The sequence below is a fragment of the Oculina patagonica genome, chromosome 8 (genome assembly GCF_052425735.1).
Source record: "Oculina patagonica isolate OP01 chromosome 8, crgOcupat, whole genome shotgun sequence".
Lineage (NCBI taxonomy): Eukaryota > Metazoa > Cnidaria > Anthozoa > Scleractinia > Oculinidae > Oculina > Oculina patagonica.
In genome coordinates, this window is record NC_135765.1 from 4,397,991 (window position 1) to 4,425,630 (window position 27,640).

Consider the following 27,640-nt stretch of genomic DNA (forward strand, 5'->3'; position numbering starts at 1 on the left):
AACGACCATTCAATCAAACAGCTTGCAAATCCTGTTGGTGACCAAGACGCTGTAAACTTAACATCAATGAAAAAATATGTTGGAACACACACAATTTCTTCAGGAACAAAAGAAAATCTGTTTTCTCATTTGTTTTTTTCAGCATCTTCTTTTACAGGAGTTACAAATTTTGACTCATTAACAACTGTTAACAATTTTAACTCTGGTGTTCACTTAGTTAACAGAAACGCTTTTCGTTTTAATTTACTAAAATCCGGAGACAGTTTTAATTCAAGATTTAAAATCGGCCTCACTGGCTTGTTCCCTGGTGATTACACTCTTTGCGTTGAATTTTTCTTTCCTGAAAGTGATCTTAACTGGAGTTTAAGTGCTTCGTCACCTTTTGGGGGAAACACTGTTAATTATCATACAAAACGCTTTAACAATCACAGTCCAAAATACACGCGAACAATTATTCACTCACAAAAAGATCCGTCAAGCAGTGACGATAAACTTTTTATTGATATAACCAACCCTGGTTACTTTGGGTCAAAAGCAAGTGAGCAAGCTTATTTAATTGCTTATGGTGTAAAAGGTTATCAGTCAGATGTGCCAAGCGATGTTTTTGAAAAGCCTTTTACTTTTTCAGGTGGAGACCTTTTGTTAGAAACAAATCTTGATCTGAATGGATACGAGTTAAAAAACTATTTTCTAAAAAAAGACAAAAATTTTGTCATAAACGGTTTTTATGATGGAACAGATGGTACAACTACTCTTGGAGGGGGTTTTGGCTCAAGTTCTGTTGTTTTTTATTTGGTTAAATTTAATTTTAATTTAAATTACTTCATTATGCCCGTTGATGGAATAATTGAAGAATGGCAGTTTTTTATTGAAAGTAAAAAAGATGATAATATTGTGAATGATAAAGTACAGGTGTTTATTAGGGTTCAAAAAAAAGATGGCGGAAGGGGGTCAGCCACAGTCAGTCCAACCGAGTCTAATTTCCAAAAACAGGACGTTTCATTAGAAGCATCAAAAGGAGACAAAATTTTGGCCGCAATTGCAAATAGAAACGGAGCAATAAATACAAAAACAGGTTTGTTAAATTTAATAATTTCAAGTAAATATTAAGACGTACAAAAGAGTCAATTTCCTGTCAAGAGGTTTGCGACAAGCCCTTTGTCAAAAGTTTTCAACTGCGCGATCGCCTCTTCTGACAATAAAATCCTTGGTTGTAAAGCATCCTTTGCGATTTTTTCGTGTTTAAAGATTTCTGATGGTGGACCGATAAAATTTTTCAAGTTTTTTTTTCCACTTAAAAGACAAAGTCCACGTCTTCCTCGACCCATCTTTGTGTATATTCCAATGGCCGCAAATGTTCAATTGACATGAAGCCGCGAGCGGCATGCAAATTTGTGCGTGGGTGTCGGGGGTTTCCCCGAATAATATTTTTAGACGTTGTAATATCATGACTCATCGCCACCTGTCAAAAAAGCGTCGCGTGGCGTGACAGTCGCGGGCTTGTTTGAACATGTCAAGGGCTTGCCTGAACATGGTATGCAAATTTTGTTTTTTTCCGCGTGGGTAAACAAAGTCGGGGAATTTACCGTGACTCATTAACACTTGGCAAAAAACAAACTCCAGCTGCGATAAAGCGGTTAATTCTGAGGTGTTATTTGTGTGACTCCCTCTATACTACTAATTGAAGCCACTAACTCAAAATTGTGATCTCTGACAACAGCACTTGATATAGTTGATGCATATGCTAGCCAGTCAAAAACGCCAAACCTCGTTATCGCGGTGCGTTTTAAGGCCAATATTTGAGCCTCTTTTAGGTTACCTGTGTGTATTTTTGTTTTATGTTTTTGGTAATTTTCCGTATGTTGTTTCGTTTGGTTTGCCCAAAATGCTATCAATCTCAATATTATTCTTGGTATGTTTACATTACACTACAAATTATGCTAGTTTTGTATATCGCACGTCTAATGAAGCTTTCAAAGTCTCAGCCAATCGCATTCTCCTGAGCGTTACATTTTTGTTTTTCACGTACATAAATAATGAATCTGCACGAGACGTATAGCCTGAAGTTTGGCGGGGAAATTTAAATACTCGAAACTCCTTGTTTATTCGTAGTGGCTTTTGTTTGTCAAAATGCCTGTTTGTGCAGCTCCATTTTGCTCAAACAGCGCTCCAAAAAATTCAAAAAACAAGGAGTTTTGACAATAAAAATTTTCCCGCCAAACTTAAGGCTGAGCTCTTTGACGTCACGCATACATTACCAGCTCCAAGATGGCGGCGTTCAGTTGTCGAGTTTTGGGAAAGATTTCGTAGGGTTATAGCGAACGTTGGAGGCTGAAATTTTGGTGAATAACATATCTTTGTTTAAACTTTTTATTGGCGTAAAGAAAATAAATGGCCATTCTGGAGTGAACTTCTCCTTTAAGGAAGATGAGGCACCTGGCGCTTTGAGAACTGAAGACTGAGAAATGTCGCTTAATTTCATTTCATTTTATTTTTAATTTAATTAAAAATTTACGCTAGCAATACACTAGCATTACGCTGAGTTAAATATCCCTTTTGATGTTGTGGTAGGAGCAATAACGCGCACGTTCACTTACTTACAAACAAAGTATTCCGGTCGCTGATCAAACTTTATGTATTAGTGATATTTTTTAGACCAGTTATCCATTACATCACAAAAACTGCTGATTCCATGTTTTATCATTTTTCGAAATAATATTTTAAAAAGCTGTAAAACTCCATGTGGGTTGGAAAAAAGCAAATGCTTTTTGGTTGTTGAATATTGTTAGTCTGACATTGTCCAGGCTGCATCAATGAACCCGCCACTAGTAACTGTAGCCAACTGAGGCAAACCCTCATATTCTGACCATTTCTAACGTTTGCAGATTTAAGGTGGCCCGCGGGTATTTATGAGGCTGACAATTCCCTTTTTTAAGCGCGCTTTAAAACGGGAAAACTTGAAGTGATTGCTTAGATTTTTGAGAATCTGAAAGAATAATGCTTAAATTATATAAAATGATAAATTTTAAGGTGATCAAAAGCGATTTGTTTAAGTTATGAGCGATTTTCGTTAGCCATCGTTTTAAATAAAATGCGATTATTTTTAAAATGCCACGGTGATTTTTTCTGTAATTACCCCAAAATGCTACCAAACAGTTGAAGTTTACTCCCAACAACTTACAGGGAAATCCACTCCGTAGATTTCCTGAACGAGCGACATCTTTATTTTGCCTTTAAAAACTGTTGTGTTGTGCGTCTGTCTTGACCGTCGCATAAATGTGATACTTATAATAACCCAGTTTCCAGCCAGTTTGGAGGCTGATGTCACTTTAATCTTGTGTGTAAAAGTTAAAAAGATCGTGTATATACATCAAATGTTAGCAGTCAATAAAGATGGATGGTTTTCAGCCGAATTTTTGAAAATATCAAACAAATGACGTCATTTCAAATTGCGAAAAATTTGTCGATTTGTTTTGCATTTTTTTAAAGCTGCAGCTAGAACAGGATATTGCAAAGGTTTGTGCCGAGTTACAGCGTATTTCGTTCATACGGTTTGGAGAATTTCGGTCGCAAAGTCAGATAAATTTGCTTTCCAAGTTCTAATCGCTTTGTAAACCTCGCATTTCGAATAAAATTATTCTGTTGTTGTTCGAAGAGAGGTGTTACTTCCAAATTCCGCACGATCTTCTGCCGTCAGGGAATACATGTGCAGGAACAGTAATTGTCATTTTAGTAGTAACTATTTCAGGCTGTGTTATTTCCAAGTGGCAGAAGATCATGCGGAATTTGAAAGTAACACCTCTCTTCGAAAACAACCGTATAATTTCATTCGAAATGCGGGGTTTACAATGCGACCAGAACTTGAAAGCAAATGTACCTGACTTTGCGACCGAAATTCTTCAAACCGTATGAAAGGAACACGCTGAAACTCGGCACAAACTTTTGCAATAGCAAAATCGTAGCAAATATGAAGTAAATACCATATTTAAACGTCACTGCTCATATTTGCTCAGATACAAATATCATGATTGCATTATATTTGCACACAAGGCAAAGATGGTAAATACCGCATTTACTCAATGTTTTCATACCGGTAGCAAATGTAAAGATAAATTGTACATTTGCGATAGCTTTTCTGTTGTAGTAAAGGTGAAGTAAATAGTTAAATTTACTAGACGAGAAGTTGGATTTACACGTGTAGCAAATATGTTGCAAAATATCACATTTGCTTAGCTTTGATCACATTTGCACGCTAGTCAAACTTTGTGTTTACTGTAATATTGCAAGTAAAGCAAAGATCTAGTAAATGTCGTCTTTGCTCCGCATTTACATTGATAGCAAATTCTTACAAAAGTGATGTTTACTTCGCTTTGATGATATTTGGACATGAAGTAAACTTGATGTTTGCACACATTTACTTTAGCGTGACAAATACGAACAAAATTCAATTTTACTTTCGCAGTAAATAGCAGGCAAATATATAAATTTGCCTCATGAAAGGAAGGATTTGCACTGATGGAAATACCATATTTGCTTTCGTTTGCTTGTGTTTGCTATATAGTCAAATGCCATATTTGGCCAGTATTTGCAAGAAAAGAAGGGAGGGCAAAATAGTAAATTTGCCTAGTCTTTACATGCTCTTTACAAAAAAAAAAGTACCAGTGAACATTCACTGATCATGAAAGCCTTTGTTTGAACAAGCATTTAAAACGTTGTGCCAAACAAGCAAATTTCCCCTCTCCCCAATTACTTGTATAATGAAAAATGAAAATGGAAAACAGAGGAGGAATAAAATAAACAAAACAAAATGCATGCACACATTTCAAGCTCTATCTAATTATTTATTTCAACATTGTCACATGGCACCATGGAATCAAAAGAAATATTATAAATATCTTGAAATAGAAGTAAAAGAAAAAAACAGCTAAGCACTAAAAAGGGCATATAAAATGCTTTCTATTTCTTTACAGGTCATCACTAACTTAAAATCAATAACTATTCTCACATGGTAAGCAGCTTAAAACTTTTTTAGAACAGTAAGCATGAGAATGCCTACCATACCTAATGTTCTTGATTGACTGTTCGTAACTGTCGTAACTGAATAAAATATTATACTTGTACATGTAAGTATCTTTAAATCTTGTCAGAAGGCAAACAGCTAAACATTTTAAAGCAATAAGTATAAAACTACCGCAAACATCTACATAAGACATATTATAATTATGATCAGTAAACTGTTTTAGTGCATGTATGTGAACATTTGGTTAACATGAATCAGCCATTGTCACAGACAGTTCAATGCACATTTGAAAGAAGAAGCTTTCAGGAAAACATTGCTGTAATAATCACCACTCAAGAGTTGAAATTTCCATTTCAAACAAATTAAAGTTCTCAAAAAGATTAAAACAAAATAGTATGAGATTTTAGTTTTTTTCCCTTTAAGCTTTAGAAATGCAGTGATGCACCCCATTATTAAACAAAAGGAGGGCATAAGGCACCAGTTATGCTAGGGCAAAGGAATGCCAACAGTTGCAAAGGAGCTCAAGATTTCATGTTGATAACTTTTGCAGCCCTTCTACAATGTATGTGCTGCTTTTCAGGAAATGGTGTGCATACATGTAACCTGCATTAAGCAGGACTGCACCACTGAAGAGTGCTGGTGCTAAAGACTTTCTTTTCTAGGCCTGGGCTTTCACAGCCATCTCTCTTTCCACTCTCCTCTTCTATCTCTGACATGGAACACAACATAAAGTCCAAAGTCATGAATTTCTGGTAGTCATCTTTTTCCTTTACTGTTACAATGGGGACTGCTCTAAATCTTTTACTCTCTGCCTCTTTTTCTGTGTATGAAAAATAAAGAAAAAATTATTTATCATTGATATCACTTAAATTGAGTCACAAATTGGCAATAAAATGTGTGCTTAAAAGAATAGTTATACCAAAGTAAACACCACTACTACTTAAAGGGCCATATTCAGCCACAACTTTTTTTTTTGTTTACATACAGGAGTTTCGGAATTACATGTATATCTTACGTGGAGCACGACTATATGAAAGATATCACTCTGAAACTGCCCAGATAATTAAAAAGACTTCAAGCAACACAAAATACAGTCTGTAATTACAATAAACAACAATTCCCCATATAGTTTTCAAAATTGGATTGCATCGAAAATGGCAGAGGCTGACTAGGGTCCTTTAAAGTCTATTTATAAACAGAAATGTTTAAGAATCCATAAACAGAAATGTTTAAGAATCTATTTAGAGACAGTAAACATGTGAATGCACACAAAATATCATGCATGCTGTAGCTGTAGCAGCTAGAATTTGAACAGCTACAATGTGTTTTTTAAATAATGTAACCAAAATACATGTACATGCACACAGTATTGTGTGTAATCTTCTTGTTGTTCTTCTTGTGCTTTCATGTAAGAACCTTCTGCCTGCATCCATAGCTAAAATTAATAGACTCTGAATACCGTATTTATTCGATTAAGCGCCCACCCTGTAGGCAGGAAAAGTTAATAAGCGCCCAGCCTCGAATAAGCGCCCACCCCCACCCCCCTAAAATGAGTGCACAAGAGGAAAGTTTGACTATTGTTAAAGTTGAGATTAAAATTGACTAAGTACATGTACTACTAAGAGACTATCGCGAAGACCGAGTTTTTTTAGCTTTTTTTACTGAAACTTTCAATGAACATTACAAATTCAGCTTTCGTACACCTTCGCGTTTAGTTATTATACATTGTTTTCTTTCAAAACTACTTGCTAAAAATAGTGAAAATTTAATAAGCGCCCAGCTTCGAATAAGCGCCCACCTCGAATAAGCGCCCACCCTCAAGGTCCAAAAATTTAATAAGCACCCAGGGCGCTTAATCGAATAAATACGATTTTAAAATTACATTTTGTATTCACATACACTAATTGCATTTAATTATACAAAATTCTAGAAAACTGTTGAATGGTAAAAAAAAACATTTACCATATTAAGACGGCTTCGGACCATCTGCTCCTTTGAGAGATTTTGACTGCATTTCTTGAGTTAATGACACTTTGCCTCTACTTTGTATAAAAATTGTCACCCATGATAGCAGCTACAAAATAATAATAATAATAAAAAAATATTAAGTCTTGTTCAAACATTGCAAAGAGACATATTCTTAGATTAAATCAACACTATATACTATTCAAAAGATGTATGAGTGTTTGTAATAAACTATTCCAAACAAAAATTGGAAGGAGAAAGACTTAGGAAGAAGGTTACGGTAAAAGTACATTTATGTCAAAAATTAAATAGCAGGTGAGGGTTATCTACGGGGACATCTGTGGTTGGAGTTCTCAAGAACTTAATCCATGTTCATAAAACTTTTAGGATGTCACTGAATAAACACCACAAACTGTTGTTTCAGATTTCAAATTTATCAGTGTGTTCAGTAATCATGCATACTCAACAAAGGCAATTAAAATTATACTGGTTAAATTAAAATTTTTAAACCAAAGAATTAGACTATGTACTGCAATTACATTTTTGAATACTTCAAACCAAACAATTGATAATGTACATTATTTTGTGAGTAAGAAGAAAGAATGAGGGTTAACCTTTTACATGTGTATGGTGCCAACTGGTATTTCCTTCGTCTGTTCTTTGTAGACCAGCTGAAATTTGTTGGTTGAAAATCTTGTTTTCAGGTTCCTTGAATCTAGCAGAATAAATATATTAACTGTTTAAGCATATTGATTTGTGTACCTGCCCAGGCAAAAAAAAGCAATAGTCTTTGTATTGCAAAAGGAATACCGGTAAATGAGCTTTCAGGATTATTTTGGTTAAGAGTGACCATAAAAACCTTTTTCTCTCCTCTGAAAAGCCTCAGTATTCAATTTGTGGTTCCAGCAATATCCATACCCTCCCCTCTAAGGGATTCTTGATATGACCCCCCTCCCATAGCCTGCGTTGCAGACGAATTAAACCCTGGTACAGTCCATCTGCGAAACGCAGCCGAAAAGCTTGCTCCGATATCCCCCAGGTTTGCAAGGAACTGTGTATTCACTTCTGATTGGCTAGTTTCATATTACTTTCAAACATGCTTTTTCATTGGACAAAATCAAACTCACACCTGGTCACGCAAGACTTTCTAAGCAAAAAAGTAATTTATTTCGAAAGACGGGATGAAAACAGTTCAACGTACTCGCCTAAATCAAGAATCTGCTTCTGCTTTTACAGTAGACAGTATCAAAAGACGTTATTCTAATTATCAATCGGAAAAAGTGGAAAATCAAAGATTTGCCATATTCTGTTGGCAATTCAAGAATGCATTATGACCTCCAAAAAATTCATGCAGCAAGCTTCTTGTTTATTTTGAAGATGATTAATTTCAAACCGCTTCTTTTACAGCTTTGACTGAAGTCTTCCTAGCAGTCAAGGTGCACTCCTTCACTAGTCTCATTTGGTTGCTTTGTGCGCTTGGAGAGAAATTGTCTGTTACGTCAATCAGAAATGAATACACAGATCCCTGCACACCTGCGGGATATCGGAACAAGCTTTTCAGCTGCGTTTTGCAAACGGACTATACTGAGGTTTTGTGACACGTCCTGCTGCAACGCAGGCTACCCTCCCAGGGTTTTCATCAAAAATTGTTATAGCAGGGGAACAGTGTAACTGGAAAATGATTTTTTAAAGGCTCTGCATTTGAATAAAAAAATAAGTACAGGCCTTTGAAATTTACCAGTAACTGGAGAATTCTCTGATCTGCGATGCCTATGAACACCTTGCCCTCCTGAAAGTTTCATTGCTGTAATCCATTACCCGCTGATAGTTTTACATGTACGAAATAGAGGATTAATGTAAAACCAAGCAAACACATTGTGTCTACAATAGAGATATAAAATGCAATAAATGGTTGATGTTATAAAAATATTTTGAGTTAATTCTATTTCATCTTCTGACTGAGGTGACAAACAGGCAGCTCAGTTTAGACTTCTGAAGGATGGTACATTTGCACCTGAAAATAACCAAAAAAGGGAGTAGGCATAGATCCCTGCTAGCTTTCAGACAGTCTTTCAAAGATGGTGCTAAACACTTGATAAGGTAGGCTTCTTTGCAAACTAATAGATTCCAATGGCCGATTCCCTCTATGACGCGTGCCTGCAGGGAATCACAGTAGATGTATTCGTTGTTGCTATAAAGTCTTGCACGTGTTTTGATGAATACAGGTACCATGATTCCTTGCAGGCATGTGCCATAGAGGGAATTGGGCATTGACATGATTGCTGTTCATTATATTTGTGTTAGCAGGCCTTGTTTGGGTGAGAAACTCTCCATTCATTGCATTAGCAGGTAGGTTGTTATTATTGATAAAAATGCCCAGTAGATTGTTAAAACTATATTTGTTTTGTATTTTCATGTGACAGTGCATGTAAATGCTAATGCACCATCCTTCAGTATTTAATTCTTAACTGTTTGTCATCTTAGTCTAAAGATAAAATAGAATTATATTGGAATATTACACCGAAGATACATCTTTATCTATACTTGCTATACTGATAAGCTATATAAAGCGAAAAGCAAACATTAACAAGGCTAATCTGCTTCATAATACCTGACTTTTACAATCACATGTCAGAATGATTACAGACCTACAGTCTAAACTCAAGTTTATATTTACCAGCCCGAGGATAAATTACAACCAATTAGCAAAGTTAAAAGCTCTATTTCAGAAGAATGTTAGAATGTTTGTTAGGCAGATTGATCTTACTTACAATTTTATGCCTCGATAACAGCTTATACCAGCCTGTCAGTGAAAGATGGGCTCTTGTTCGTGGACGCTCTGCTCACTCGCTACTGTGGCGGTTGGTCTGTTCGCGCTGGAATTAGAGATCGCGAAGCTCGAGCTAGGCGTACTTGTCGGATTACCGTTTTCATCCCTCAAGTTCAAAGTCCCGTTTACTCTTCTATTGCCTGTTTGGTTTGATGTTTTTCTAGCCATAATTTTAAGGATGAACTAGTAAAAAGCGACGAACTGCTGGATAAATTATGTAACTGGCGCTCGGCTCGAAGTTTGAATGGGTTAATACTCACCACGTGACAGCCATTGAGTAGTTAGTATTGGCCGATCCTGGCGCAAAAATTTTTGGACCCACCCCTCCCCTTAAAAATGTCTTAGCAGCCGCACACACCATATTAACCAACTTTAGCTCACATCTAAAAAATTGAAAAACGGCTTAAAGAATTAGATATTATAATAAAAATGAACAAGCATACAGTGAAAGAGTTGAAAGCCCTCGCCAAAGAGCAGGGTGTCAAAGGTTATTACAAATTACGTAAAGCCGAACTTATCGAGGCTTTGGGTAAACTCGAAGCAACGACACCACCACCAACCCCTACAGCCAAACTTACCGAAGGGGTGGCGGCACCCGGTGGCGATATAGTTCCTAACACGTCATCGAATATTCTTGATGAAGTGATTCCTGATCCTAAGAAATGCCCGCATGGTAGAATAAAATATTATTGTAGAGATTGTCACGGATCACAAATCTGTCCTCACAACCGTCGTAAATCACGTTGCAAATTATGCGACGGTGGTAGCTTCTGTGAACATAAACGAGCGAGATATCTATGCAAAGACTGCAACGGGAAAGGAATATGTATCCACGGCAGACAGAGATGGTTTTGTAAGTTATGCGGAGGGTCTCAAATATGTGAACACAACAGACAAAAGTCTCATTGTAAAGCTTGTAACGCAACACAAGAGACACGACAAGATTAATTTATTAAACACTAGGTTATGTAACACAAGTCCGTGTTACATAACGAAATTTGCCTTGTGACTCATCTAGTTGGAATTTTTTTCCGGTCATGAGACATCAATCTGCATGCAGTCTATTGTTTAACACGTTAGCAGTGAGCAGTGATCACGTGAAATGAACATGGTCGTCACGCTCTCGGAGTTATAGGAGAAATTTGATTGGATAGTGAGAGTGTTGCAGGATTAACTTCGCATAATTACAATAGGACCGCGCAGCCCTATTCAAGCACATTCGATGGTAGCTACGATACTCATACACTGTTCTACCACGACATCGTAACATGGCCAAGTACCGACTAATCAAACCCCAACGAATCTTCCGCAAGAATAAGGAGGAGCTATTTGTAGAATCAACAGGGGCAATCGTGCCTTCGTTTGTGGATTTGGAAACACAAGGAGGAATAGATGCCTTGACCTTGATCGACGACATTATCTCGACGGCGAAGAAAGTGAGTCTCCTTCAGCTGCCAGAGTCTAGAGAAGACTCAACAATTGATGCATTTTGTGATAAATACAGAGCAAGTGATATAGAGAAAAAGAAGGCACTGATAAACTTATTGACTGCTCTTAATATTGGAAGATCTAAGATTCACTTAATATTGGAAGATCGAACCCAAGGAGTGAGCCACATCTTGTATTTGGAAGATATCTAACCCAAGGAGAGAGCCCCTGACGACCGAATATTGCGTGTAATGATTTCATTTGGTTAGAGACGTATTATGGAGTGGACAGACCCGCGCTGAACTGAATTTGAATTTTCTCACGTTGTGTTTAAAAACTTGATCATTTTGTGTTTGAAATTTATGTTGAACGATTTTGTTGAATCAAAAGGAGCTAGCAGAATCACTGACACGTGTACGATGTTACATAATCAAAGTTGAATCACGTTTTTAGTCATCACACATAACTTGTGTTTGTAATTTTTTTTAGCTTCTTCCAACTTGTGTAATTGCAATGAGTAAAATAATTAAACACGATTGAATTATCATATTAACCAGACAGTCTATCACAGTTTTGTAACTCATGGCGCGTTACAAAAACTAAACGGATAGTCTTATCGAAGTAGATGCCAAGCCAAACCAACCACAAAGGCCGTAATCACGGTTAGGATATTTTCATGACGACTCTCAGAGCTTGTCGCGCCGAGTATTCGCAGGTTTTTACTTTTTCGTCTTCATGGAAGACAGATATGGTTTTGTAAATTGTGTGGGGAGGTCTCAAATATGCGAGCACAACAGACAAAAGTCTCATTGTAAGGCATGTAACGCAACGCAAGACAGAATTTGAGCTTTATTTTTAAATAAAGAGTCGTTTCGGCTGATATCAAGCCTCATCAGAACGCCTAGCTTTTACAAAGCGGACGTTTACGACTCCTGAAGGAGAAGGAGAAGTAAAATGAATAACATTGAGCGCACGCTCAGCGTGTGTCCATAGTTAAAATATATACATAACAAGATGCATGTTATGTAACTAAGCTGTCTTTCTACATTGTCTCTCAATCTTCACTCATACAATCCGCTAGCATTCGACCGCGCATCCTTTCAAGTTCTTCCGCGTTTCTGTTCAGCTGGTATTCAAGAAACGACGTCTTCGAGACCCATAATGCTAGAGATTCTTTCGCTTTGTTCCACTGCTTCAACAGCTTCTCTCTGTCCAATTTCTTGTTGTTCCATGATCTCCTGAGGTCTTCTTTCGGTAATGAATCTTTTACAATAACGCTTTGAAGAAACTCAGCTACTGTTTGCACTGGTTTATGTGGTGGTACTTGTTTCGCTGAACAGGCTGAGATTAAATCGGTATCGTCAAACTGCATATCTTCGCTGTGCGTGTGCTCCATGTTATTCGTTTCACTTCTGACCCTATTTCGCAAGAGCTTTGCTTTTGATTACAGTGTGACGTCAACACATTCCTAAACTCCCTAACAACGAGCAGTTCTGAGAATAGGTTTTGGGTGTAACTCCAGAGCTTGGGGTTGTTAGGGTGATTTGGAATGTGTTCTATTGTTTATCACGTGAACAGTTTTTGTTTTGATGTGGTACGTCACGTCCGCCCACATGCCACCAGCGTGCTTGTCTATCGAAATAGAAACCAAGCTGTCGCGCTCGCAGCTAACATTATTACAATCAAATTAATCTCGTGTTGCGAATTAGCGAGGGACGAGTCCTTTGCGATATGACTCGCCACATGACTTTCAACGTGTGTTTGTGGAGCTTGGTGAGGGGGAGTGGGCTTCGCTTTGTGACCAACTGAAGCGTGTGGCAATTTAACCTTACTTGTACCGAGATTATGCTTAATTCCAACCGGTTTTATCACCGTGTTAATTTCTGAATTGACACCCAATTTCATAGACGGGTCGGCACGTTTCAGTTTATTGTTATATCCAATCGTGCTCTCCGTATTAATTACCATTCTTGAAGGCATCAACCATGTCCCAGGTGATATCGCTAAATCTAATTTAACTTTCGCTTCTTGTACGGCGAGTTGAAATCTCTGAACAGACTTACTTATATCTGGTTGTCGTATCGCGTCTTCAAACAAAACTAAAAATTCACGTCTTACTTCTTGTGCGCTTCCGGTGTTTCCACGAATACTGCTACGGACATTAACTTGCGAACCGAGAATACAATAAACAAAAGCTTCAATAGACTGATTAATTCGCGCTTGACCAGCAGCCGTCAATCCGTAAGAGACAGGAGTCACGAAATATTCGTACTGCTCGGCTGATTCTGTGTTTTTAATGTATTGAATTAAATTACCATCGCTCGCTTTTCCACCTTCATCGCTGAACTTGGTGTGCCCTGGATAAGGATAACCAGTTTTAGCTGGCCCTTCGTTCGTGATCCAAATATAAACACTACCTAAACCGTGGTTAGCACCTTTGTGAAAGCGAAAGTCTGAACTCGAGTTAATACCAAATTCACTACACAATCTTTTGTATGAGGGTACGTCGTATTTAATATTCGTTTGACTAAACACGGAGTCGCCTGGCAATGATGTTGCGTTCTGAATTCCACCAAGTTGAAACAGAATGCGTCTCACTGTAAAGTAAACGTGAAACCATAGAAATGCTCTAACCTGTGGCGGTAAGCGAAGCTCATCATCTGTCACGTCATGAATTCCGTCTTTCATTTTGTCTTCAAACAACAAGCGTGAACTCACACCGCATCCCGTTGTAGCACACCAAAGAGCAAAATTAAGCTGTTGAGACCAATATTTCATGTTAGGAGCAGCCAACCATTGTTTGGACTCTTTACCACTATAGTGTGTTATTTTACTATCGCTGAAAATATCTCGAAAATTTATTTTAAAATGATCTGTTGGTGTGATAAATATTGTTTGGTTTGTCAGCATGTCACCAAGCGAATGTGGTCTGTCGTCGAACGAAACTGCAGGTATTTCAAGTTTGGGATTTGGGTTTAAAGTTAGTTCTAGAGGGAAACCAAGTGGTAAACCTAATTCTCGTTTCATTTCCTTTGAAAAGTAAATACTAGATCTAAGTTTACCACTCTCATCGTCGAATACTATGGTTTCTCCACCATCATCTTGAAACACAACATTTGGTTTTCCAAAAAAGTTTCCCGTTTTAAATTTTGATAAATTAGCGTTTGGATATCTCTTTTTAAATTCATCGAATAACGTCATCTTAATCTTTGTATCTAGATTAAGATGTTTTTAAATCACCACCGCTCTTTCCAATATCCAACTTCATAAAGACATCCTACAGGCGTTCGTTCAAACGAAAATTTTAACTTGTTGGATCGATTAACTCCTTTAAAATTTTTGCACGAACCTCTTTTCGTATCTGAGGGATATTTAATTTTTTTTCTGTCTCTTTTCGAGACTTTTGACGGATTTCAAGTTTTAGTTTTTCAAACTTGTCCACCTCTGCTAAAATTAGTGAAAATTCTTTGTCAGAGATGGCGTTATCTTGCAGCGCCTTTGAAACCAAGTCGCGAATAGTGTTCACCTTTGCTTTTGCTAGAGAAACAGTCTGTTCATGTTTACTTACTTTATGTGAAAGTCGTTTAGAAGCCACACCACATCCTACCGATACTCCCCCACAGATGCCTCCGACAGCTCCCAAAGGGATACCAACAACGGCACCGAAACCTGTAAGAGACGTCCCCAGCCCACTGGCAGACAGAATAACTGACAGCACTCCACTACCAACACTGATTTTAGTGAATATCCCCCTCGCTCGGCTGTACTTTTTCCTGACATTCTCATAGTGTCTCATTTCCTTCTCAAGATTATGCAACGCTTCGCAGGAGTTTTGAAGTCTGAAATTAAGCGGGTCACAGTTTTCAGGCACTTGTGGATAAATTTTATTGTATTCTTCCATGCTTTTTTAGTATTCTAGAACGAAAGCTTTAAATGAATTCGAATAGAGACGTTGACATGTTTTTACTTAGCGAGGGACGAACCCTTAGCGAGGGATGAGCCCTTAGCGAGGGACGAACCCTTAGCGTCTCTTCTTTTTTAATTGTTCTACAAGGTAGAGGGCCACAGCTACTATAAGCAACCAAGCATTCTTGCCTAAAAATCCAATAACCTCCCCTGCTGTTTTGAATATGAAACTAGCTATCGCACCAACCATTCCCGGGAGTATTTCACCCAATTTTTTACCTATGGTTTTCAGACCATTTCCAACACCTTTTGCAACACTTGTCAAGCCCTTCTTCAGATTAGAGACAATAACGGCGATGACCACACCCACAGCGGTAACCACAGCAACGGTGGTAAATCCATATTTCTTAAAAATCGCCTTTACACGATCCTTCAGAGACATTCTTTCCTCTATGGTCTCATTCTCCCGCTCTAGTTGCTCAATCCCACTCTGTGTTTCCCCAATCTGCGTATCTATGGTCTCTCTTTGATTCTCAGGGACTTCCTTTCGCTCGGTCTCTAACTGTCTCAACTTTTCTTTTCTCTTTGCAACCTCTTCTTCATTGGAGTGGATAATCTCTTCAGCAGATGGTCCAAGGCTTTTCTTGATAGAAGAAGGGAGCTTTTCATTCAACTCACCTCTTGCATCAAATAATGGATAGGACTTCCCACCCATCCTTTTTAGTTTCACAACCACCCGATCATAATTGTCCAGACTAGCTGTGAATGGAGATTTAGCAGGATCAACGTTAGGGTATTTTTCATGAATTCTATCCCAAGCGTTTCCAATATTTTCTTCCCTTTGTATCAGCGGCGTATGTTCATCAATAAATGATGTTTCATCTGTAGTGCGGTGGTGGAAAGGATCATGAGTTGATGTGGATGTCATGGGGATTGATTCACCCCCAATATCATCACCGGGATCGACCGGTTCAAAAGGATTTTCTTTATCCGGTATTTCTGGGTCAATGTCCATGATTCTTTATTTGAATATAATAAAGAATCTTTAAATTGTTACGTCTAAAAAAATTTACTAGCCATATAACCCAATGCCAGCATACCCCCACCGACATAAGCCATCTCCCCCATCTTTTGGTTGCTACTAGGTCTATAATAATCAGAGAATTTTGGTTCATCTAGCTGGTAATCATGATGTGTTTGACTATACAATTTCAAAGCTTCATCGGTATTCGACAAATTTTGTGAAGCGCGGTGTTCAGCATCCTGCTGTTGCGAGTACCAATCAATGAGTTTCTGCCTCTTTTCCTGGTATGAGGCATAATCTTTTTGATATTTTTCTATAGCCTTGTCGTGTCTTATTCGCTCCGCGTCTGAAGACGTTCCACTTAGGTATTTTGCAAGATACGAGCCACCAACGAACGTTGTCGCATTCAATATTGCTCCACCAATCATCATTGCTATTGTTGCCATTTATTAATCAATATATAAAATCTTTAAGTTGCCTACAGTGGTTTTGGCAAAATCTTTTGTGTTTCCAGATAATCTTTCAGATACATACTACCGGACAGGACAGCAACCCATTTAGCATAGTTTGTAACACTCGATGAAGGGTCGCTTATAAATGATTCTTTCATAGCCTTTTTAGCGACGTACCCAACACCGGCGGCCAATCCGATAATGACGGCTGAATCGGTAACCGTTTTCACAAGTTTGTTTTCAGTTGACATGATTTTATTATTGATAGAGAAAAGCTTTAAACTATTTTCTTACAGCATGCCTATTTTCGGAGTTGATTTGGTTGCCTGTGGGATAGGAATTTTTGATGGTGGTGGTTCTTTGAATGATTCTGGTACATGAGTCGGAACTTGTGATAAATCAACTACTCTGTTTTTGTAGTACCTCATAAACATATCAACTGCGGTAAACCCTATTCCGACAAGGGATAACACAGTTGTAAAAGATAGCTCTGGAATCCAGGCTTGTGATTGGGGCGTGGTGAGTAGAGACGAGCCCTGTTTCTCTGCCTGTGCAGTTTCTCCTGGGCTCATCTCCGCTTCACGTTCCATTTCCCTAGCCAACGCTTCTTTAGCTTTTCTGTTATATTCTGCAAGTTTCTTGCCGGCAGCGACCTTTTTAGGGTCTTTCTCTTTGGCGACGCTCTTCTTTTCAGGAAGAGGATCCTTTGTAATTTGTTCAACAACTTCATCAGACATGATTCTTTACTTGTTGAGTAAAGAATCTTTAAATCATATCGTGCTCAAGAGTGTGCTCAAGTGTGCTCAAGAGTGCTTGAAGGTTCTTGTATTTTGTTGGAAGCCTCCTCTGAAGGTGTTAATTTAATGTGCATAGCAACCTGAAAGAGGCCGCTAGCAAGTGCTACCATTCTCCCACCCTTCAATACCAAGAGACCTGCAAAGTTTGACAGTTCACGTTTGACTAACTCATCGTTCTGTAAGTCTTTGCTAAGCGCATCGGTATCGTCTATAGGGAGTACATAGGAAATGATTTTAGACATGGCTTGAAGTCCTGATTCTACCAATCCCCCTGTTACCTGCTTTCCTAAGACTGTCTGGTAGCGATTATAATATTTCTCGACGTCTTTTGCTGAGAGTTTATGTATTTTTCCCAAGTTCATTTCAACACCGAGGAAATCTTTTGTTGTACCCAGAGAGGCGAGAATAGCGAGTGATTCTCGTTTGTCTTCAACATCATCATCTTTAGGTGCGGAAACGACCACAACCTCAGGTTGTTCCTCTATATAATCTTCAACGTTTGCCATCTTTATTGTATACACTATGATTCTTTTTAAATGAGTGTAGCAGGAATCTCTACATAACTTTGGAATGGATAACGTAAACAGAAGCAGAGTCTGGAATATTTTTCAGTCTTGAGCAGTTCCGCAAACTTTTTACGAGTCACGACATCTAAATCTCCTCCATAATCTTCAAACAGTGTTTTGGTGCCGACTTGAGATGGATTATGGAATGTAACCACGCAGGCGACGTTGTCACGGAAGGGCTTTGCTATGGATGTTAATTGCTGTGTTAATACCCAAACGGATAATCCTATATGACGTCCGGAAAACGCTAAATCTATAAACTTGTTCGAGCGCTGCTTGAGATCCTTGGAGACAGCACAGTCGTCTAGTATTATCAGTGTGTTTGTGCCAGAAAATAGTGCTGCACAATCTGTTAATAACTCGTTAATCATATCGCTGTTACTAGCATCTGGCGATAATACCAAAAAACGTTTATCCCCGTGAGCAAATCTACGATAGGTCTTATTTTTTGCATAAGTCGGACATACTAGAACAATGTATTCGAACACATTGCGGAACGGTCCTCGGAGCTGTTCCGTGAGGTACTTAGTCTTTCCACAATTTGTCGGTCCAGTTATAATACAATGAAAAGGAACTTTATCTCGTAATTCTTCCATACTTTTGTATTATAAAAGTAGTTCTTTTAACTAATACATAATTGAACGTAAGTTTGAATTCATGACCTCCATCAACGCATCGGCCACTACGAACATGTGACAAGTGATGTTTCCAGTCCCGCCGGTTTTTCGTTTCATTTCAAGTTTTACCCCGTCTCGTGTGTTGTTCAAGACCATACCTCCTCCATGAATACTATTGTCAGGGTGAGTCCTCAAGTCAACCCATAGAGCGAACTTGTTGGCGTAAAAATCCTTCTGCTTGACGCCCTCTCTACCGAAACGTTTCTTTACCGACTCCCAGAGGTCTGACGGTACCATTCCCTTGGAGTAGAGGCGGTTTGGCATGCCATCAACGTTAATGTTGATTGATGTGATACTTGGATTGACAAACTTTTCGGAATCTCTAGTTCCTCCAGTGTAGCTCTCTGTGAACAAGCACAATATTCCTGTCATTGACCTCCTCGGCAGATTAATGTGCTCGTTAATGACACTGTCATTAGGTTTTGAGATGGTGAACGTTTTGTGGAGAATAACGTTCTCATAAAAGAATCCTTTACCAACCTGATAAGCTGACAACGCCTCACGAGCTAAGTATTCGCTTGAGATGCAAGCATATTCCAACTCAAGGTTTGTAATTGTGTACGTTGGAGTCTTGACCGTGTCAGAATAAACAACAACATCGGAAACTGAGGCCAGTGTAATCTCAAAGGTCAGTGGATGAGGTAACGCCTTTGGATAGAAAGCCCCATGCTCGCTGAGAATAGGATGGTTTAGTGGGATACAGTACTTGGTGCTGTGAACTACTGCAAGAGCTACTTCCTTAGCATCTGAGCTTGACTTGTCACCTGCGTTCGTCCTGAGCTTCCTCATGTTTTCAGAGGAAATACCTTGTTTTAATCTATCCTCACGTTCTTCAGCAGGTAAGTATAGGTCATGGTAGGTTTGAAAGAGATCGTATCTTTGAGTATCCTGTAGTGTTTCTCCACCAAAAAGAACCTTGAGTCGGGAAACAAGGTTACTGCCTACGTTATTTACGAGGGTGTTGTTGGCATGACCTGTTACATTCAAGTCAAATAGGAGAGATACGCTTCCTGGAACAATCACTACATTCTCTGCAAGTTTTGGAATATTTATATAGAGAGTTTCTCCAGGACTAGCGGATGACGGATTGAGTGTAATTCGATTCAGCGACGATTCCGCTTTCAAACCGAAGGGCTCTCGTGGGATCCTGTTTGGGTTAATTTTTTCTGATATAGCTTGCGACATAATTATTTTAAGGAAAGGGGAGATAATCTTTAAATGAGTAACGAAAGCAGGTTATCAAAAATATACTATTCCACTGATGGATACTGGAAAGGTTATTCAGCTATTCCAAAATTAGCTGAAAAGGCAAAAGTCAGTGAAGACAAAGTTAGAAAATGGCTTGAGAAACAGGCGCTGTGGCAGATCTATCTACCAGCTCCAAAATATATCCCCAGACCTCACTGGGTTGTGGATAAGCCTAATCAGATTCATCAAGCCGATCTATTGTTTATGCCTCACGATAAAGTAGGCAGAAAAACCTATCTTTACGCGTTGGTCGTGATTGATATTGCCTCGAGATACAAAGATGCCGAAGCACTAACTACCAAGGATTCGAGTGGAATTGCTAAAGGGTTTGAAAAGATATACTCCAGAAAACTTAAATGGCCTCATACAGTGATTGTCGATCCAGGGACTGAATTTATGGGGGAGGTAACAAAGATTATGAAAAAGAAGGGTGTTACCATCCAGCGAAGTGAAGCTGGGAACCATCGCGCACAGGCTTTTGTCGAACGTGCCAATAGAACACTGGCAGAAAAGCTGTTTTTTCATCAGTATGCTCAAGAAATGATTAGTGATGATCGCTCTAGAGTTTGGGTGAAGCGTTTACCAGATGTTTTGAGAAATTTGAATAGTCAGCCTATAAGAATCACTGGCAAAGAGCCTGCAAAAGCTATTAGACTGAAAGAGATTGATATTGATCCTCCGAAATATAAGCGAGTTGTTGGACTTGATGAAGTTAGACTACCACCGGGGGTTAGAGTTAGATATCTATTAGCTCCTGGAGAAGAGGAAGGAGGTGAACGCAGACGAGCCACAGATCCTATTTGGAGTTTGGAAGTCTTTGATCTATCACGCAGTGTTGTTTCGGTTGGGCAGCCTGTGTTGTATTATCTAGAGGGTGGACCGAGGAGGTCGTTCGTTAGAGAGGAACTTCAAGTCGTTCCTGAGGATACTGAGCTACCACCAGCCGCAGTTTTGAAATGACCGTGAGCATAGGTGTGGATACCATCTTCACAGATGATTCGTTTGTCATCCATATGACTTAATGCTACTTTATTGACTGTTTCAGTGTAAACATCATGCTTATGACTTCTGATTACATTCATCTGTCTCATCTGAGGTTTCTTATTAAATAGGCAATCCTTGTAGTTATCAAAACTGATGCATTTCTTTACGACAGCTTTCTTAACACCCTTACATTTCTTTTCTTCTTTACCTTCGTCCATCTTGTATGAGTAAAGTTTGGCTCTCAGTCCTACAAATTCTGTAATTTGCTGACCTCCAGCCTCATCTTTAAACATTCCGATGACTTTCTTGTTTACACCCACCTCAATACCAGATGGGTGATCCTTTGGATAGTTGCTGGTATCAAACATGGATTTTACATCTTTGCTGATATCCTTGTAAAAGTCCTCTGTCTCAATCTCATAGGCAAGACTGTCCGTATCTGTGAACAATAACTTGGCTCTGTCACCATATTTTTGCTTGATGTAGTTATAGTGAAACTCGTACATTAATGTTTTACTTAGGTCCAGAATGGACATGCCTAAGTAAACGGGCTTATCAAAGACCAACTTTGTTTTCTTCATATGGATGGCGGTAAGGTTCTCACAAAAGATGGTGCGATGTTGATAGTTTGGCTTTGATATTAGTTTCTTGGCTTGTTTTTCATTCGTGACCAATCGAATGTCTACCCTGTTTCTGATGTTTTCCATTGTCTTACCAAAGACTGAGTTATTCATCAACTTGAAGAAATCTTTTTCAAAGTCGTTGGCTGCTTTTGCCCTTAGGTTGGTATTCAAGTCGATGTATGGCTTTAGCCATGCAGACTCTTCGAATGTGATACCCCTATGAATCTTGGTGACTTTTAGCCCAAGGCTTTCGTAAAGTTTCAGAGTCTCATGATGGATAACGTACTTTGTTTTGTTATTGAGGTTTGGGATTAACTTGTCTACTTTGTCGACCTTGATGCTCTCTGGAGCTAATGGGTAGTCGGTGTGTAAGTCATGTAGGTACTTAGGGTATTCCAAGTCAACCTCTAGGATGCATGGATGATTTCTCCAGCCTGTTAGCTCTTGGTCAGTCATCCATCTAAAACCGTGAGTAGGGAGCGCTTTACTCATTGCCCAGCCGTAAAGATTATTTGCGTCAAGATAGACGATATACTTAGTTGGTTTTGATGGGTCATAGTATGACTTTACCTTCTGTTTACCACATTTGCTTAGATATTTGTTAAGATCATTGTATTGATCTTTTGTTAATGAAAGTTTCATGTATGGGTTGTTAGCTTTACCATATCGTGTAGATATCATGGACACACCCCCACGAATGCCTTTCTCGACCATAAGTAACATGTCAGAATCAGTTAACAGCTCTAACTTTACTTTGGTAATTTTCAAGGCTGCATCCCAAGCTAGTCCAGGCGCTGTGTAATACCAGACTGGGTCTAACCCATAGTTTTTGCTGCAAACATCTCTGAAGTTCTCGAAGACATCGGCTAGCAGTAGTACATCTGACTCAAGGTATAGGTCATGGTAATCCCTCATTGTTTTCATCTCAAAGGTTTCCCACACTTTTTGAGCGTGTTGATAGTCTTCCTCCGATATGTCTGTGTCATTGAGTCTGGAGTAGAACGCTTGCTTAGGTGGAAGTGTGGTCTCGTTGAATTTATCGAAGCTATCGAACCAATCGTATGGAAATACACCCTTTCTCAACATCATATCCGTCTTATCTACAAAATACTTTTTCGTTTCAGCTAGGTTCTTATCCGTTGGAGTGAGACACTTACTTTTAGCTAACAGACAATTCTTACATTGATCACATCTGCCAATACCTTTGAACTGAACGACCCTTCCATCTTTTATGAATCTCTTTATACAATCTCCAGGCTCGCAGGCCTCACACTTTCCGCATTTAGTAAGATTATCAACTAAACTGTCAAGGCTAGCTGCCATAAATTTGAAGCTGTCAATGAATCTTATGTCGCGTTTCACATCAACCTGCTTACCTTCTTTGTTCGTAAAACGGTCAACTACAATCTGTTTTGTGAAAGAAATATACTTTTCCTCATTGTTAGGTATACAGTTTATTTTACCTTCAGATGTACCAAGGTTCTTGATAAATAGATGGCTGTCGTATCCAGACAGATTATGAAAAATGACCGGAAAGAACTTTGGAATTTTGTAGTTTAGGTTGCATTCGTTATGGGCTGCACCTCTATACTTTCCGGTGAGGTGGCAATGGTCCAAAACTTTGTCTTTTTCCAGCTCATCATCACAGATGTGACAGTGAGTGGCATTGTTATAGTCGATTTTATCCTTCAGAGTCATCTTAACCTTCTTAGCGAACTTGAACTTATTGTAAATGTCCTTAATGTCTGACTCTAAATTTTCTATAAACATCTGTGGGATATCCTTGTCTGGGGATTTGGTTGTGTGTCGTACAAGCTTGGGTGGAAATATGCTGTCGTCAAAGCACTTGATGAGATAGCGGTATCCTGATGGCTTGTGCTTCTGGTATTGCTTAGTAAAGCTTTTACTTTCATCTGGGGAACAGGTGTCTATGTTCTCTGTAAAGCTTTCAAAGTCGGCATAGACAACAAAGGGGACTCGCATCTTTCTGTTGAAATTCTTAAAACCTAAATAAATAGGGTTACCGTCTTTATCTTTTGGCATTTCAGTCCTAAGTTCTTCATTTGTAGAGCAGTATTCAAGATGTTTTTCTAAGGCGGTCTTTGACTGGAATGAGTTAAGACATCTATAACAAAATATGCATGCGTGTTGGTGATTATTGACCTGAGAGGATAACAGTTTTGACATATTTTTAATCCAGCAGTAGTGATTTGTTTCATCGTTTGATATGAGAAGTAAGTTGATCACCTGGGTTGATTGCTTACTGATTCTCAATGGATATACTTCGTTTTCATATCCGTACACATTAATTGCATATGGGTTTTGCTTTTCGAACTTATCAATCTGTTTTAGTGAGACGGGAAACTCTATTCCTGACCAGTCGAAATTCTCAGAGTTCTCTATCATTTGTTCATTATGACGTTGTGGGTCTTTCTTCTTGGGAAATACGGCAGAGGTCACTGCCCATTTGAAACACTCATGATCGTTCTCGTTCTTAACATTGATGATTGCTTTCTTGGATGCCAGCTTTGAAGGCAGAGAAATATAGGAACTTCCAGATAGCGGTTCGAATGGGTCGATGTTAATGTCGAAGTATTCCACCTGATCAAACTGCCATCCAGAGCCTTGGTTTTGAAATTGGTCAATCAATTCTAGTAGACGATTTGTCATTGTATTGAACAAGTCAGAGAAATCGGTTGACTCTGTTATAGTTTCTACGGTTGAATGAAAGTATCCTGAATTTTCATCAATCTGCCTTGTGGCTGGGTTCTCTTTTATGAATTTACAGGTAAAGATAAACTTAACCTTGATAGGTTTCTTTCGCTGCTTAATGAGATCTATAATTTTTGGTTTAATATTAGTGATGAACGTCTTGGGGTCATACCCTTTTTGCCCGTCTATTCTATGGGTTTTAAGATACCCCTTCAACGCTGTTTGTTGTTCTTTTGGAGTGAAGTGATCTTCTTGTTTCTTGAATATACGATTTACTTTCTCCTTTAGATCATCGACTCGTTTGTTTACTGACTTTTTGATGGGTTCGGGGATGTAGGATAAAATCCAATCTGCAAACTTGTTAATCTCTTTATTGACTGACTTGGTAACTCTGCTTGCAAAATGCTTGAGTGGTGGAACAAGGGAATTTCGAGGGGGATGGGAAGGTTTGAGAATGGGGACATTAATCTCAGGTATCACTTCATCAAGAATATTCGATGACGTGTTAGGAACTATATCGCCACCGGGTGCCGCCACCCCTTCGGTAAGTTTGGCTGTAGGGGTTGGTGGTGGTGTCGTTGCTTCGAGTTTACCCAAAGCCTCGATAAGTTCGGCTTTACGTAATTTGTAATAACCTTTGACACCCTGCTCTTTGGCGAGGGCTTTCAACTCTTTCACTGTATGCTTGTTCATTTTTATTATAATATCTAATTCTTTAAGCCGTTTTTCAATTTTTTAGATGTGAGCTAAAGTTGGTTAATATGGTGTGTGCGGCTGCTAAGACATTTTTAAGGGGAGGGGTGGGTCCAAAAATTTTTGCGCCAGGATCGGCCAATACTAACTACTCATTGACATTTTCATTGGCTTAAACAGCTTAATGACGTTGCAATACGGGAGAACCTGGTGACGAACTTGTACATCTCGTGTTCTATAAGTGAAGTAGTCAATTATCGTGAAGCCGTACCACTGACACGATTTTTGCCGGGAAGACTTGGATGCATCGATGCGCGGGAATTTTTAACGCGAGTCAGCGAAGAATTATTTCGGCATCCAGCGAAAAAAATCAGAATAAACGTGAATCTTTTTGGAGAAAGAATACACCCGAGGAAAAAGTGAGGATGTAAGACGAAAGAAGAAAACGAAAAGAGAGGCTAGGTCTTCGAAAAAAGAAGAAAAGCACTTGATGACGATCAAGCGACGACCACGGAAGATTTGTCAGCAGAAAACGGATGATTGCTCTATCTTATGAGAAAGTACTACGCAAAGTGGCTAACTTAACATCGTCATGAACAGGCAAGTCTTATAGAAATCATCTAAATGTTTCTTATGACGCCTTTTTGTACAATCTCTTCAGAATTGCGCACCGGTTGCAAAGGTTGACAACAATTGGCTCATGATTGACTTACCACTGGCTATTTCAGTGCCGTACCTAGGATTTTGTGTCTGCGGGAGCAAATTCCGCTTAACTCCATTGCGGGGACAAACTCCAATATAGCTTAAAAAATAGCCCAGCAAAATCATATACTATGTTAGGAATTTAGTTTCCTGGCGGCGGTGGTGGTGGTGGTGGTGGGGGGGGGGGGGGGTGGGTGGGGGGAACTGCCCCCCTCCCTAGTACCTCCCCTCTAGGTACGGCCCTGTATTTTGAAAAAAAAAATCGACCTACAGTCAAAACCAGCTTAAGCTAATGGGCCTGTTTACATGAAGGGTGGGTGCCCAGGCTAACATCGTTACATGGTCTTTACACTGAGCTACACGCCTGGGGTACTCTTCTAGGTGGGATATTGTTTTTCCATGTAAACGGTTATGCATGGGCTATCCTGGCTTGCCAAGAAAGGTCTTCACACATTTCTTAAATTAAATTTGAAGTAAATGGCATAAAATGTATAAATATTGGACCCAAACAGTGCTTTTAAATTTTGATCAAATTAGATCAAATTAGTTTTATTTGCTAAGTGGAAATAATTTCTTTGAGCAACAGCTTTTTTCATTGAAAAAATTATTCTCATCCACAAAACAACAAATTTAATTTCAATTTGGTGACTTAAGACTGTCGAATTACGATTAGATTCCCCCAAAAATGGAGGCTGTAAATTTCTAAGAGCTTGTACATCAAAGTAAAAACAGGTTTGAAGATGGCCTTATTATTCATTAAAAAGTCATTTTTTACATCAATCATTTGGAGCCACGGCTGTACATGGTTTTCCCATGCATGAGACTGGGCACATTTCAATTACCCTTTCTCAACTTGGGTAGAAGGGCTGTGAATTCTGCATATTAAGGCATCTATGTTCATCCCTTCTTAGCCGAGGCACCCTCGCTCCATGTAAACAGGCCATAAGACTCAATGCAGGAGTCAATTTAACCCCCACCCCCCTCTACAACCCGATGACAAGGTGGGGATTTGTTAGAACCTGAAAGCTTTTTGTTAAATAGTTGAGGCATCCCCCCCCCTGAAAATTTTCAACGACTATGGATATTTTCTAATATTTTCAAATCCTTACTGTGCACGTAATTCATGTTGCATGCCACATCAGGCATCGCGATACCGGGATCTCGGCTAACCCGGCTGACCAGGCCAGCCCGGCTCATGTAATCCCAATCCCATAGTCTTTTAGTGAGAAATTTAATGCTGGCCCGTTTAGCCGGGCTGGCCCAGTGAACGCGATTACATGGAAAATTTTCAGCCTGGCTAGCTGGGATCCCAGCATCGCGATACCAGGATCTCGGCTAACTGGGCTGGCCCGGTTGTCATGTTATCGCGAAGTTGATTTTTGTTGCGTTTAACAGACGTGCCAAGGTCTCCGCAAACCGAGCCAGCCCCGCTGACCGGGCCAGTCTGGCTCATGTAATCAGGCCCATAGTCTTTTAGTGACGCAAAAAAATCTCAGATAAAAGAAAAACAGTCACAAGCAATGATAAGAATCCAATTTCTTTTCCTTTAATTTTTGTCTTGCAGTAGATGACAATTTGTCTAGCAGTGGTCAATACTGTTCAAATATGTTGAATTTAATATGTGGTTCATTAGACAAAATCCATTACCAGATAACATGGCAAATAAGGCTATCATTACCAGTCCTTTGCATTTTTGGCTAGGTTTTCAAAATGAACAGAAATCTTTTCAGTTGTTTTTGTATTTGTCTAGCAGTACATGCTTGACATTAAATAAACAAGAGATCTAAAAAAACTTTAACCATAGTTTATAGAGGGAAATGGTTAGGAATCCTGGCAAAGTTCTTTGTTGTATGTTTTTGTTCGCTATTTTGGGGGTTGACCCTGCACAAAACCTGACAAAATACAATAGGTGGTTACGTGTGTTAATGCAACTAACCAATAAAAACATTGCGATTACGTAATTCATGCATAGTGTATGAGCGCAAAACAAAAGATGTGCAGGGTCGTGGACCT

General features: G+C 39.0%; 3 protein-coding genes and 1 long non-coding RNA gene across 4 annotated transcripts in view; all 4 read right to left on the minus strand.

Moving 5' to 3' along the window:
• Positions 1-27,640, minus strand: part of LOC144664110 (dynamin-like protein 2) — a 125,151-nt gene that overhangs the window by 26,364 nt on the left and 71,147 nt on the right. The window lies entirely within an intron of this gene.
• Positions 5,324-10,025, minus strand: LOC144662904 (uncharacterized). Its single transcript, XR_013572559.1, has 4 exons — positions 9,757-10,025; positions 7,600-7,700; positions 6,983-7,094; positions 5,324-5,840 (listed from the first exon to the last, which is right to left on the minus strand). It is a non-coding gene; the product is annotated as an uncharacterized LOC144662904 (long non-coding RNA).
• Positions 15,265-16,164, minus strand: LOC144663628 (uncharacterized). The gene has a single exon (XM_078524637.1). It carries the CDS (start codon positions 16,162-16,164, stop codon positions 15,265-15,267), a length of 900 nt encoding a protein of 299 aa, XP_078380763.1.
• On the minus strand, positions 20,822-21,433 carry LOC144663677 (uncharacterized). Its single transcript, XM_078524695.1, has one exon. The coding sequence runs from the start codon at positions 21,431-21,433 to the stop codon at positions 20,822-20,824; it is 612 nt and encodes a 203-aa protein (XP_078380821.1).